This window comes from Phyllobates terribilis, unplaced genomic scaffold, assembly GCF_046119375.1.
Source record: "Phyllobates terribilis strain yellow unplaced genomic scaffold, ASM4611937v1 Scaffold_2__4_contigs__length_985480577, whole genome shotgun sequence".
Lineage (NCBI taxonomy): Eukaryota > Metazoa > Chordata > Amphibia > Anura > Dendrobatidae > Phyllobates > Phyllobates terribilis.
In genome coordinates this window covers 9,878,705-9,892,350 of record NW_027362762.1, presented here as the reverse complement: position 1 = coordinate 9,892,350, position 13,646 = coordinate 9,878,705, and the positions used below count along the sequence as shown (strand labels likewise).

General features: G+C 48.3%; 1 protein-coding gene across 3 annotated transcripts in view; it reads left to right on the top strand.

Moving 5' to 3' along the window:
- The window catches only part of PDE2A (phosphodiesterase 2A), a 758,587-nt gene that overhangs the window by 35,923 nt on the left and 709,018 nt on the right, over window positions 1-13,646 (top strand). Inside the window, exons 1-2 of one of the 3 annotated variants that reach the window (XM_073661081.1) lie at window positions 5,858-6,005; window positions 6,244-6,316. In XM_073661081.1, the coding sequence (XP_073517182.1) occupies window positions 5,959-6,005; window positions 6,244-6,316 (120 nt within the window). In that variant the 5' untranslated portion in view covers window positions 5,858-5,958. Of the gene's footprint in view, window positions 1-5,857; window positions 6,006-6,083; window positions 6,317-13,646 lie in introns of those variants that run through there. The other 2 variants (XM_073661082.1, XM_073661080.1) reach the window with 2 other exon arrangements.

Below are 13,646 nucleotides of genomic sequence, written 5' to 3'. Positions count from 1 at the left end.
TCACTCACAATGTGTGGGGGCTTCTCATCCATGGAGGGAATCACTCAACATGTGTGGGGACTTCTCATCCATGGAGGTGATCACTCACAATGTGCGGGGGCTTCTCATCCATGGAGGGGGTCACTCACAATGTATGGGAGCTTCTCATCCATGGAGGGGCTCACGCACAATGTGTGGAGGCTTATCATCCATGGAGGGGGTCACTCACAATGTACGGGGGCTTCTCATCCATGGAGGGGCTCACTCACAATGTGTGGAGGCTTATCATCCATGGAGGGGCTCACTCACAATGTGTGGAGGCTTCTCATCCATGGAGGGGCTCACGCACAATGTGTGGAGGCTTACCATCCATGGAGGGGGTCACTCACAATGTACGGGGGCTTCTCATCCATGGAGGGGGTCACTCACAATGTACGGGAGCTTTTCATCCATGGAGGGGCTCACTCACAATGTGTGGGGGCTTCTCATCCATGGAGGGGATCACTCACAATGTGTGGAGGCTTCTCATCCATGGAGGGGCTCACGCACAATGTGTGGAGGCTTATCATCCATGGAGGGGGTCACTCACAATGTACGGGGGCTTCTCATCCATGGAGGGGGTCACTCACAATGTACGGGAGCTTTTCATCCATGGAGGGGCTCACTCACAATGTGTGGGGGCTTCTCATCCATGGAGGGGATCACTCACAATGTGTGGAGGCTTCTCATCCATGGAGGGGATCACTCACAATGTGTGGGGGCTTCTCATCCATGGAGGGGGTCACTCACAATGTACGGGGGCTTCTCATCCATGGAGGGGCTCACTCACAATGTGTGGAGGCTTCTCATCCATGGAGGGGCTCACGCACAATGTGTGGAGGCTTATCATCCATGGAGGGGCTCACGCACAATGTGTGGAGGCTTATCATCCATGGAGGGGCTCACGCACAATGTGTGGAGGCTTATCATCCATGGAGGGGGTCACTCACAATGTGTGGGGGCTTCTCATCCATGGAGGGGATCACTCACAATGTGTGGAGGCTTCTCATCCATGGAGGGGCTCACGCACAATGTGTGGAGGCTTATCATCCATGGAGGGGCTCACGCACAATGTGTGGAGGCTTATCATCCATGGAGGGGCTCACGCACAATGTGTGGAGGCTTATCATCCATGGAGGGGATCACTCACAATGTGTAGGGGCTTCTCATCCATGGAGGGGATCACTCACAATGTGTAGGGGCTTCTCATCCATGGAGGTGATCACTCACAATGTGTGGGGGCTTCTCATCCATGGAGGGGATCACTCACAATGTGTGGGGGCTTCTCATCCATGGTTGGGGTCACTCACAATGTGTGGGGGCTTCTCATCCATGGAGGGGGTCACTCACAATGTGTGGGGGCTTCTCATCCATGGAGGGAATCACTCAACATGTGTGGGGACTTCTCATCCATGGAGGTGATCACTCACAATGTGCGGGGGCTTCTCATCCATGGAGGGGGTCACTCACAATGTATGGGAGCTTCTCATCCATGGAGGGGCTCACGCACAATGTGTGGAGGCTTATCATCCATGGAGGGGGTCACTCACAATGTACGGGGGCTTCTCATCCATGGAGGGGCTCACTCACAATGTGTGGAGGCTTATCATCCATGGAGGGGCTCACTCACAATGTGTGGAGGCTTCTCATCCATGGAGGGGCTCACGCACAATGTGTGGAGGCTTACCATCCATGGAGGGGGTCACTCACAATGTACGGGGGCTTCTCATCCATGGAGGGGGTCACTCACAATGTACGGGAGCTTTTCATCCATGGAGGGGCTCACTCACAATGTGTGGGGGCTTCTCATCCATGGAGGGGATCACTCACAATGTGTGGAGGCTTCTCATCCATGGAGGGGCTCACGCACAATGTGTGGAGGCTTATCATCCATGGAGGGGGTCACTCACAATGTACGGGGGCTTCTCATCCATGGAGGGGGTCACTCACAATGTACGGGAGCTTTTCATCCATGGAGGGGCTCACTCACAATGTGTGGGGGCTTCTCATCCATGGAGGGGATCACTCACAATGTGTGGAGGCTTCTCATCCATGGAGGGGATCACTCACAATGTGTGGGGGCTTCTCATCCATGGAGGGGGTCACTCACAATGTACGGGGGCTTCTCATCCATGGAGGGGCTCACTCACAATGTGTGGAGGCTTCTCATCCATGGAGGGGCTCACGCACAATGTGTGGAGGCTTATCATCCATGGAGGGGCTCACGCACAATGTGTGGAGGCTTATCATCCATGGAGGGGCTCACGCACAATGTGTGGAGTCTTATCATCCATGGAGGGGGTCACTCACAATGTGTGGGGGCTTCTCATCCATGGAGGGGATCACTCACAATGTGTGGAGGCTTCTCATCCATGGAGGGGCTCACGCACAATGTGTGGAGGCTTATCATCCATGGAGGGGCTCACGCACAATGTGTGGAGGCTTATCATCCATGGAGGGGCTCACGCACAATGTGTGGAGGCTTATCATCCATGGAGGGGGTCACTCACAATGTACGGGGGCTTTTAATCCATGGAGGGGGTCACTCACAATGTACGGGGGCTTATCATCCATGGAGAGGGCTCACTCACAATTTTTCCTAAGAACATGGCTATGAATAAAAAATGTAATCTAAACCTCCTCCAAGAACAACTTCTCCCATCATCCAGGACAATGTAATGATGATGCTTTTTCCCCGATATGATGGAGACCAGGTCACAAGGTAAAAGTGAGAACTATGTGGCTCAGAGACCAAAACATTGACATTCTTAGTCCAGGAAACTCCCCAGATCTCATCCCATTGAGAACATGCGGTCAATCCTCAAAAAGTGACAAAACCCCCCCTCCAAACCCTCCAAGAAACTGTGATAACTCCGAGCTCTGATGAGACAAGAACGGGCGTCCATCAGTCGGGATCTGCCCAGAAGATGATATCCGGCAGCCGAGGTGAAGGGCTGAAGTTTGGAGAATAGGGGCAGCGCTACAGGAAATATTGAGGCTTTACAGAAACTTCATGTGTTTGTCAATAAAATGCAACAACTTACGGAATGTTTATAATTATAACCATAGAAACGTCTGACTGAAGAGTGAAAAACACCGGAGCCGCAGAAGGTGAAGACCAAACCTTGTATCAGTCTAAGAACGTTTGGCCACAATTATAATGTCGCCAGTCCTGCGCTCAGCGGAGAAGTGGATACAGTGTATCTAATCTGAACAATGTGGCCACACAGTCCAGACTCCAGTCTGATACATTGTCACAAAGTAGCGGGGAGATTCTGCAGGACACTTAGTGCATCTAGTTCCACCCTGACCCTCATATTCCAGTAATTTCATATGGCATCTGACAGAATACAAATGTTGCCATGCTCTACCGAAAGAAGAATGGCGTCCTCCCTGGTAATAACCCATGGACCCTCCTGCCACCCTGTGTGCAGGATACAGTCTCTTCTTGTAGTAACCGACAGTTCATTGTGTCGCTGTATCTAATCCTATTGTGTGATGCTGAATGCTGAGCCCTGCATCTAATCCAATACCACACATCTCTTCATATCATATTTTGTAATGTTACTAGTTACTCTGGGGAGGGGGTCCGTCTTTCGCTTTCCCGGGTGTGTGACCCAGTAGAGAACTTTATACAATGTTATATTACATTTGACTTCTTCATATGACTCTGAGCTGTAATCACAGCTGCTCCAGTAGATAAGGAGTTAATAGTTACATACCTGCAGTTCCTCACTGTAACCACTAGGGTTGAGATGTAGTCAGCGCCCTCTAGTGGAATAGGAAATCTCTGTGATAAGGCTCATTGTTAAATAACTGCCAGATGATTATTTCCAGTGAGCCAAGGCGTTTAATCCTGGGATAAACCGTTCCCTACATCATGTGCAATATATGTAATAACCCGGAAAATGCACAAAACATGAATAAGGCGAACAGGAAAAGTCGATGGTAAGCGCACAAAATACTGAAAGGGCAATCTGCAGTCCCATGTAACAGCACAGATAACACAGTCTGCTCACGAGGAGACAAAATACCTGTGGACGGGGGGCAGAAGTCTCACTGAGAGGCGCAGAAATCGTCTGTGTGCAGCGATCGCCTCCAAGGTCCTGCAACAAAATATTAAGAGAAGGGAACATCATCTGTGTCCAGGACGCTCTCATTGAAAATCACTTCTGTCAGTCACAAGTTATTTCAGTGACCAGTGGGGGGTGTACTTACTTCACCAGAAGGTAACAACAATAATACACCTGCAGTCCTATGTAACAACACAGAGATAGTGAGAATTGTACCCAGCATACAGGACAGGAGAAGTGGTACTGTGCAGTCGTATACAGTGCCTTAAAAAAGTCTTCATACCCCATGATATTTTCCACAGTTTTTCACGCTACCGCCCACAAACTTAAATGTATTTTATTCGGATTGTATGTGACACCAACACAAAGTAATAAGTATTTGTGACGTGTAAAGGAAATGATACATTGTTTTATTATTTAAAAAATAGAAATCTGAAAATTGTTCTGTTCATTAGTATTCAGCCCCCCTGTAGTCTGATGCCCCTAAATATTATCCCGAGTGGACCGATCGCCCCCAGAAGTCACATAATTAGTACATTGTGTCCCCCTGGGTGCGATTTCTTCTCAGTATAACTACAGCTGTTCTGTGAAGGCCTCAGAGGTTTGTGTGAGAACATTAGGGATCAAACAGCATCGTGAAAACCAAGGAGCCCACCAGACAGGTCAGGGATAAAGCTGAAAACCAAGGAGCCCACCAGACAAGTCATGGATAAAGCTATGGAGAAGAGGAAAGCAGGGTTAGGTTATAAAAAATAGCCCAAGCTCTGAACATCTCACAAGAAACAAGAGAATCCAGCCGCCTGTGTAAGCGCTGAGATGTGCAAACACTGAATATATGAAATATGAATGGCATTAATGCAATATAGAATATACTTATATAATGAAGGGACTTAGTGCATAAATTGGTCACTTCATTCGAGCTCCATAATCTATTATCTATCTATTATCTATTATTTATATATTATCTATCTATTATCTAAATAAAAAAGATAGCAGCACAACCTTAAGCAGATTTTGGGTGCAATAATTCCTGAGTAATGCGGTTGTCCAACGCAAAATATATAAATGGAAAAATCAGGCAGCAAATAGTCCACAATTTTTCCTTGAACTGGAGTGCTGCCTGATTTTTTCCATTTATCTATTATCTATCTATATATTATCTATATATTATCTATCTATTATCTATCATCTATTATCTATTATCTATCTATCAATTATCTATCATTTATCTATTATCTATCTAATATCTATCTATTATCTATCATCTATTATCTATCATTTATCTATTATCTATCTAATATCTATCTATTATCTATCTGTTATCTATCATCTATCTATTATCTATCTATCTATCTATTATCTATCTATTATCTATCTATCATCTATCTATCATCTATTATCTATCATCTATCTATCATCTATTATCTATCTATTATCTATCTGTTATCTATCTATTATCTATCATCTATCTATTATCTATCTATTATCTATCTATTATCTATCTATCATCTATCTATCATCTATCTATTATCTATCTATATATTATCTATCATCTATCTATTATCTATCATCTATCTATTATCTATCTATCATCTATCTATCATCTAGCTCTCTATGTCTGTTTCTCTCCATCCTCCATGTCTTCAGCCCCCATGTCTCGTCCTCTCGCCGCCCCCCGGTCAGTGTTTGCCCTCAGTCTGGGCAGCAGGTGGGCGCAGACCCCGGGCCGGTGCGGACCCCCAGCTGTTGGCTGGCTGTGCTGCAGCTGGCGGCACTAGGACCCGGTGTGTCCCGGGGAGCGGCGCAGGCTCCGGCATAGTCGCTGCTCGCTCGCCCCCCGCTTCTCGCCGTCTCCGGTACCGCAGTGATGTGGATCCTGCGCTCCGCTTGCCCCGTCGCTCTGGGCAGCAGCAGGTGCGTTGTCCCCTTTTGGTTCGGAGCCCGGGGTGGGAGCGAGGGATGGCACCGGGGAGGGGCAGCCGTGCACAGAGGACGTGCCGCCCCTCCAGGACTGCTGTGTGCCCATCATCCGCGGAGTGTGCGGCGTGCCACCGGCGGCGGGAGCCTGGCAGCGGCGGGAGCCTGGCAGCGGCGGCGGCAGCATGGTCCTCATCCTGCACCACATTCTCACTGCCCTTCTCCATTTCTTTAGACGGGGGCAGCAGGTTTTCCTGAAGGCTGAAGACTCCGCCGCTCCGGGAGGAGGATGCTCCGAAGCCCTACAGGTAAGCGGCAGAGGTGGGCAGCACCTCACCTGACAGCAGGGGGCGGGCAGGAGCAGCACCTCACCTGGCAGCAGGGGGCAGCACCTCACCTGGCTGCAGGGGGCGGGCAGGAGCAGCACCTCACCTGGCTGCAGGGGGCAGCACCTCACCTGACAGCAGGGGGCGGGCAGGAGCAGCACCTCACCTGGCTGCAGGGGGCAGCACCTCACCTGGCAGCAGGGGGCGGGCAGGAGCAGCACCTCACCTGGCTGCAGGGGGCAGCACCTCACCTGGCAGCAGGGGGCGGGCAGGAGCAGCACCTCACCTGGCTGCAGGGGGCAGCACCTCACCTGGCAGCAGGGGGCGGGCAGGAGCAGCACCTCACCTGGCAGCAGGAGCAGCACCTCACCTGGCAGCAGGAGCAGCACCTCACCTGGCTGCAGGGGGCAGCACCTCACCTGACAGCAGGGGGCGGGCAGGAGCAGCACCTCACCTGGCTGCAGGGGGCAGCACCTCACCTGACAGCAGGGGGCGGGCAGGAGCAGCACCTCACCTGGCTGCAGGGGGCAGCACCTCACCTGGCAGCAGGGGGCGGGCAGGAGCAGCACCTCACCTGGCAGCAGGAGCAGCACCTCACCTGGCAGCAGGAGCAGCACCTCACCTGGCTGCAGGGGGCAGCACCTCACCTGGCAGCAGGAGCAGCACCTCACCTGGCAGCAGGAGCAGCACCTCACCTGGCTGCAGGGGGCAGCACCTCACCTGGCAGCAGGAGCAGCGCCTCACCTGGCTGCAGGGGGCAGCACCTCACCTGGCAGCAGGGGGCGGGCAGGAGCAGCACCCTCACCTGGCAGCAGGAGCAGCACCTCACCTGGCAGCAGGGGCAGCACCTCACCTGGCAGCAGGGGGCAGCACCTCACCTGGCAGCAGGGGGCGGGTAGGAGCAGCACCCTTACCTTGCAGCAGGAGCAGCACCTCACCTGGCAGCAGGGGGCAGCACCCTCTCCTTGCATCAGGGGCAGCACCCTCACCTGGCAGCAGGGGGCAGCACCCTCTCCTTGCATCAGGAGCAGCACCTCACCTGGCAGCAGGGGCAGCACCCTCACCTGGCAGCAGTTTTTGCTTGCACCATCACCTGGTAGCAGGGGGTGGGCAGGGGGCAGCACCCTCACCTGGCAGCAGTTTTTGCTTGCACACTTTGCCATTTCTGTAGACTGGTAGGATTTGGGTTGAAGTTGCCAGCTGGTCTGAGATTAGAGCTCATTGCACCTGAAACTCTCCTACAATAACCCCCATCCTTGTCTGAAGGTTGTACCCACCTAAGAGTTGGCAGAAGTGTGGACTGTAGGCAGCAGGTAGCCATAAAGTGGCGGGCGCAGCACATGGGACTTCCTGCACAGTCTTGCACCCATGGGCGATGTGGCATTTCAGTTGCAGCGAGTCTCACCAGGTGTGAGAGGTTTACCTGCCGCAGGGGCGGCTGGGAGTTGTAGTGCCAGGATTTATTATTTATACCCTCTCTATGAGCTGAGGATTTCACCCTGCTGAGAATCAGGTGACAGCTGGCAGGATTTGGGCACTGGTGTGATAGGTGCCCCCTGGCCGAGGAGCAGTGTGCTGTCACTTGTCTTTGCTGGGCTCCTTCGAAGTTTTATCCAAAAGACCTGGCACAAAGCTGGCACCCCATGGGCTCTGCCGGGATGGCGAAAGTGCTGATTATTACTGGGCGACAGAACCCAGGCAGCCGGTGCCACCTCATTGTGCTGCAGGTTGTCGCTCAGAAATCTTTGTTTCTATTAATGTTGTTATTTTGCTACATTGTGACATCTCCAGTGAAGATAAAGCTATGTACTGCGGAGGTCTGCGGCCAGCAGGTGCGACACTACTACTCCCAGCAGGTGCTGCTCAGTCTTCTCACTCGGGGTTTTGCAGAATGTTGTGTCATCCACTTATTGATTGGAATGAAATATAAGTAATTGTCTGGAAAATATTGTGTCTGATGTCACCGCCCGTCACAGGGAGCGCGGGAGTCAGCAGAGGCGACAACGATGGAGGTTGTATTTCTATGAAATAATAATAATAATAATAATGTAATATAGCATAATATAATAAGTAATAGAATATATTGCACTGTAACAGCTGAAAATGCAACATGTAACAGATAATGTAATAAAGATTCTGCAGTAGATGTCGCCTGCAGTCCTATGTAACACCACAGATAACACAGTGATAACTCTCTGAGTACAGATAATGTAGTAGATGTCGCCTGCAGTCCTATGTAACACCACATATAACACAGTGATAACTCTCTGAGTACAGATAATGTAGTAGATGTCACCTGCAGTCCTATGTAACACCACAGATAACACAGTGATAACTCTCTGAGTACAGATAATGTAGTAGATGTCGCCTGCAGTCCTATGTAACACCACAGATAACACAGTGATAACTCGCTGAGTACAGGTAATGTAGTAGATGTCACCTGCAGTCCTATGTAACACCACAGGTAACACAGTGATAACTCTCTGAGCACAGATAATGTAGTAGGTGTCACCTGCAGTCCTATGTAACACCACAGATAACACAGTGATAACTCGCTGAGTACAGGTAATGTAGTAGATGTCACCTGCAGTCCTATGTAACACCACAGGTAACACAGTGATAACTCTCTGAGTACAGATAATGTAGTAGATGTCACCTGCAGTCCTATGTAACACCACAGATAACACAGTGATAACTCTCTGAGTACAGATAATGTAGTAGATGTCACCCGCAGTCCTATGTAACACCACAGATAACACAGTGATAACTCGCTGAGTACAGGTAATGTAGTAGATGTCACCTGCAGTCCTATGTAACACCACAGGTAACACAGTGATAACTCTCTGAGTACAGATAATGTAGTAGGTGTCACCTGCAGTCCTATGTAACACCACGGATAACACAGTGATAACTCTCTGAGTACAGGTAATGTAGTAGATGTCACCTGCAGTCCTATGTAACACCACAGGTAACACAGTGATAACTCTCTGAGTACAGATAATGTAGTAGATGTCACCTGCAGTCCTATGTAACACCACAGATAACACAGTGATAACTCTCTGAGTACAGATAATGTAGTAGATGTCGCCTGCAGTCCTATGTAACACCACAGATAACACAGTGATAACTCTCTGAGTACAGGTAATGTAGTAGATGTCACCTGCAGTCCTATGTAACACCACAGGTAACACAGTGATAACTCTCTGAGTACAGATAATGTAGTAGATGTCACCTGCAGTCCTATGTAACACCACAGATAACACAGTGATGACTCTCTGAGTACAGATAATGTAATAGATGTCGCCTGCAGTCCTATGTAACACCACAGATAACACAATGATAACTCTCTGAGTACAGATAATGTAGTAGATGTCACCTGCAGTCCTATGTAACACCACAGGTAACACAGTGATAACTCTCTGAGTACAGCTAATGTAGTAGATGTCACCTGCAGTCCTATGTAACACCACAGATAACACAGTGATAACTCTCTGAGTACAGATAATGTAGTAGATGTCACCTGCAGTCCTATGTAACACCACAGATAACACAGTGATAACTCTCTGAGTACAGATACTGTAGTAGATGTCACCTGCAGTCCTATGTAACACCACAGATAACACAGTGATAACTCTCTGAGTACAGATAATGTAGTAGATGTCACCTGCAGTCCTATGTAACACCACGGATAACACAGTGATAACTCTCTGAGTACAGCTAATGTAGTAGATGTCACCTGCAGTCCTGTGTAACACCACAGATAACACAGTGATAACTCTCTGAGTACAGATAATGTAGTAGATGTCACCTGCAGTCCTGTGTAACACCACAGATAACACAGTGATAACCCTCTGAGTACAGATAATGTAGTAGATGTCACCTGCAGTCCTATGTAACACCACAGATAACACAATGATAACTCTCTGAGTACAGATAATGTAGTAGATGTCACCTGCAGTCCTATGTAACACCACAGATAACACAGTGATAACTCTCTGAGTACAGATAATGTAGTAGATGTCACCTGCAGTCCTATGTAACACCACAGATTACACAGTGATAACTCTCTAAGTTCAGACAATGTAGTAGATGTCACCTGCAGTCCTATGTAACACCACAGATAACACAGTGATAACTCTCTGAGTACAGATAATGTAGTAGATGTCACCTGCAGTCCTATGTAACACCACATATAACACAGTGATATCTCTCTGAGTACAGATAATGTAGTAGATGTCACCTGCAGTCCTATGTAACACCACAGATAACACAGTGATAACTCTCTGAGTACAGATAATGTAGTAGATGTCACCTGCAGTCCTATGTAACACCACAGATTACACAGTGATAACTCTCTAAGTTCAGACAATGTAGTAGATGTCACCTGCAGTCCTATGTAACACCACAGATAACACAGAGATAACTCTCTGAGTACAGATAATGTAGTAGATGTCACCTGCAGTCCTATGTAACACCACAGATAACACAGTGATAACTCTCTGAGTACAGATAATGTAGTAGATGTCACCTGCAGTCCTATGTAACACCACAGATAACACAGTGATAACTCTCTGAGTACAGATAATGTAGTAGATGTCACCTGCAGTCCTATGTAACACCACAGATAACGCAGTGATATCTCTCCGAGTACAGACAATGTAGTAGATGTCACCTGCAGTCCTATGTAACACCACAGATAACACAGTGATAACTCTCTGAGTACAGATAATGTAGTAGATGTCACCTGCAGTCCTATGTAACACCACAGATAACACAGTGATAACTCTCTGAGCATAGATGATGCAGTCTGTGTCATCTGCAGTCCTATGTAACAGCACAGATAACACAGTGATAACTTTCTGAGTACAGATAATGTAGTAGATGTCACCTGCAGTCCTATGTAACACCACAGATAACACAGTGATAACTCTCTGAGTACAGATAATGTAGTAGTCACCTGCAGTCCCATATAATACCACAGATAACACAGTGATAACTCTCTGAGTACAGATAATGTAGTAGATGTCACCTGCAGTCCTATGTAACACCACAGATAACACAGTGATAACTCTCTGAGCATAGATGATGCAGTCTGTGTCATCTGCAGTCCTATGTAACAGCACAGATAACACAGTGATAACTTTCTGAGTACAGATAATGTAGTAGATGTCACCTGCAGTCCTATGTAACACCACAGATAACACAGTGATAACTCCCTGAGTACAAATAATGTAGTAGTCACCTGCAGTCCTATGTAACACCACAGATAACACAGTGATAACTCCCTGAGTACAAATAATGTAGATGTCACCTGCAGTCCTATGTAACAGCACAGATAACACAGTGATAACTCTCTGAGTACAGATAATGTAGTAGATGTCACCTGCAGTCCTATGTAACACCACAGATAACACAGTGATAACTCTCTGAGTACAGATAATGTAGTAGATGTCACCTGCAGTCCTATGTAACACCACAGATAATACAGTGATATCTCTCTGAGTACAGATAATGTAGTAGATGTCACCTGCAGTCCTATGTAACACCACAGATAACACAGTGATAACTCTCTGAGTACAGATAATGTAGTAGATGTCACCTGCAGTCCTATGTAACACCACAGATAACACAGTGATATCTCTCTGAGTACAGATAATGTAGTAGATGTCACCTGCAGTCCTATGTAACACCACAGATAACACAGTGATAACTCTCTGAGTACAGATAATGTAGTAGATGTCACCTGCAGTCCTATGTAACACCACAGATAACACAGTGATAACTCTCTGAGTACAGATAATGTAGTAGATGTCACCTGCAGTCCTATGTAACACCACAGATAATACAGTGATATCTCTCTGAGTACAGATAATGTAGTAGATGTCACCTGCAGTCCTATGTAACACCACAGATAACACAGTGATAACTCTCTGAGTACAGATAATGTAGTAGATGTCACCTGCAGTCCTATGTAACACCACAGATAACACAGTGATATCTCTCTGAGTACAGATAATGTAGTAGATGTCACCTGCAGTCCTATGTAACACCACAGATAACACAGTGATAACTCTCTGAGTACAGATAATGTAGTAGATGTCACCTGCAGTCCTATGTAACACCACAGATAACACAGTGATAACTCTCTGAGTACAGATAATGTAGTAGATGTCACCTGCAGTCCTATGTAACAGCACAGTCTTATGTAACGACATTAGTTGTCCTTTAGAAGAGATCCCGTTGGATCACCTGGGACTGACTTCGCCTTACTGTATAATACACTTACAGCCCCCAGGGGGCAGTGCACTGGGGGCCCAGAAAAGCATCCTAATCCCCATGGGGGTCCCGGAGCAGCGGCGGTCGGACTCCTCCTGAATTTCCTGCTTAATTTCAGCGCTGATATCATAGTCTCGATGGTCTTCTGTTCCTTTAAGGAATCACATGCCAGCGAGTCATCTGTCAGCCTGATAAAAATTCCTGGAAAACAAGGACTGGTTTCTGCTCTGCAGTAAGGGGCCCGGATGATGCCCTGGGGCCCTGCTGAGCTTGTTACCAGGGCCCAGAGTTTCTGTTGTTTTCCTGCTCCCCGGTGAGTGACATGTCCATGCAGCAGTTGGCAGCCGCTCTGTGGGCAGCGTGACAATGACACTCACTGGCCGTTCATTCATAGTCCTGGAATCCTCCGCAGCCTCCGTAATAAACACTGCAAACTAAAAGTAACTCTGACCAAAGCGGATCTCCGGCTGCTGCCAAAAATAAGTTACGGCGCCCTCCACCCCGTCCCCGCACCCTCCAACCCCGTCCCCGCACCCTCCAACCCCGTCCCCTCCTTCAGTCCTTATCAGTCTCCATCAGTCCTTATCAGTCTCCACCAGTCAATATGAGTCTCCACCAGTCCCAATAAGTCTCCACCAGACTTTATCAGTCTCCATCAGTCCCAATAAGTCTCCACCAGTCCCTATTAGTCTTCACCAGCCTTTATCAGTCTTCACCAGTCCCTATCAGTCTCCATCAGTCCCAATAAGTCTCCACCAGTCCCTACCAGCCTTTATCAGTCTTCACCAGTCCCTATCAGTCTCCACCCGTCCCTATCAGTCTCCATCAGTCCCTATCAGTCTCCACCAGTCCCTATCAGTCTCCACCAGCCTTTATCAGACTTCACCAGTCCCCATCAGTCCCTATCAGTTTCCACCAGTCCCTATCAGTCCTTATCAGTTTTCATGAGTCCCTATCAGTCTCCACCAGTCACTATCAATCCCTGTCAGTCTCCACCAGTCCCTACCAGTCTCAGTCAGGATTCAGGATTAGTCTC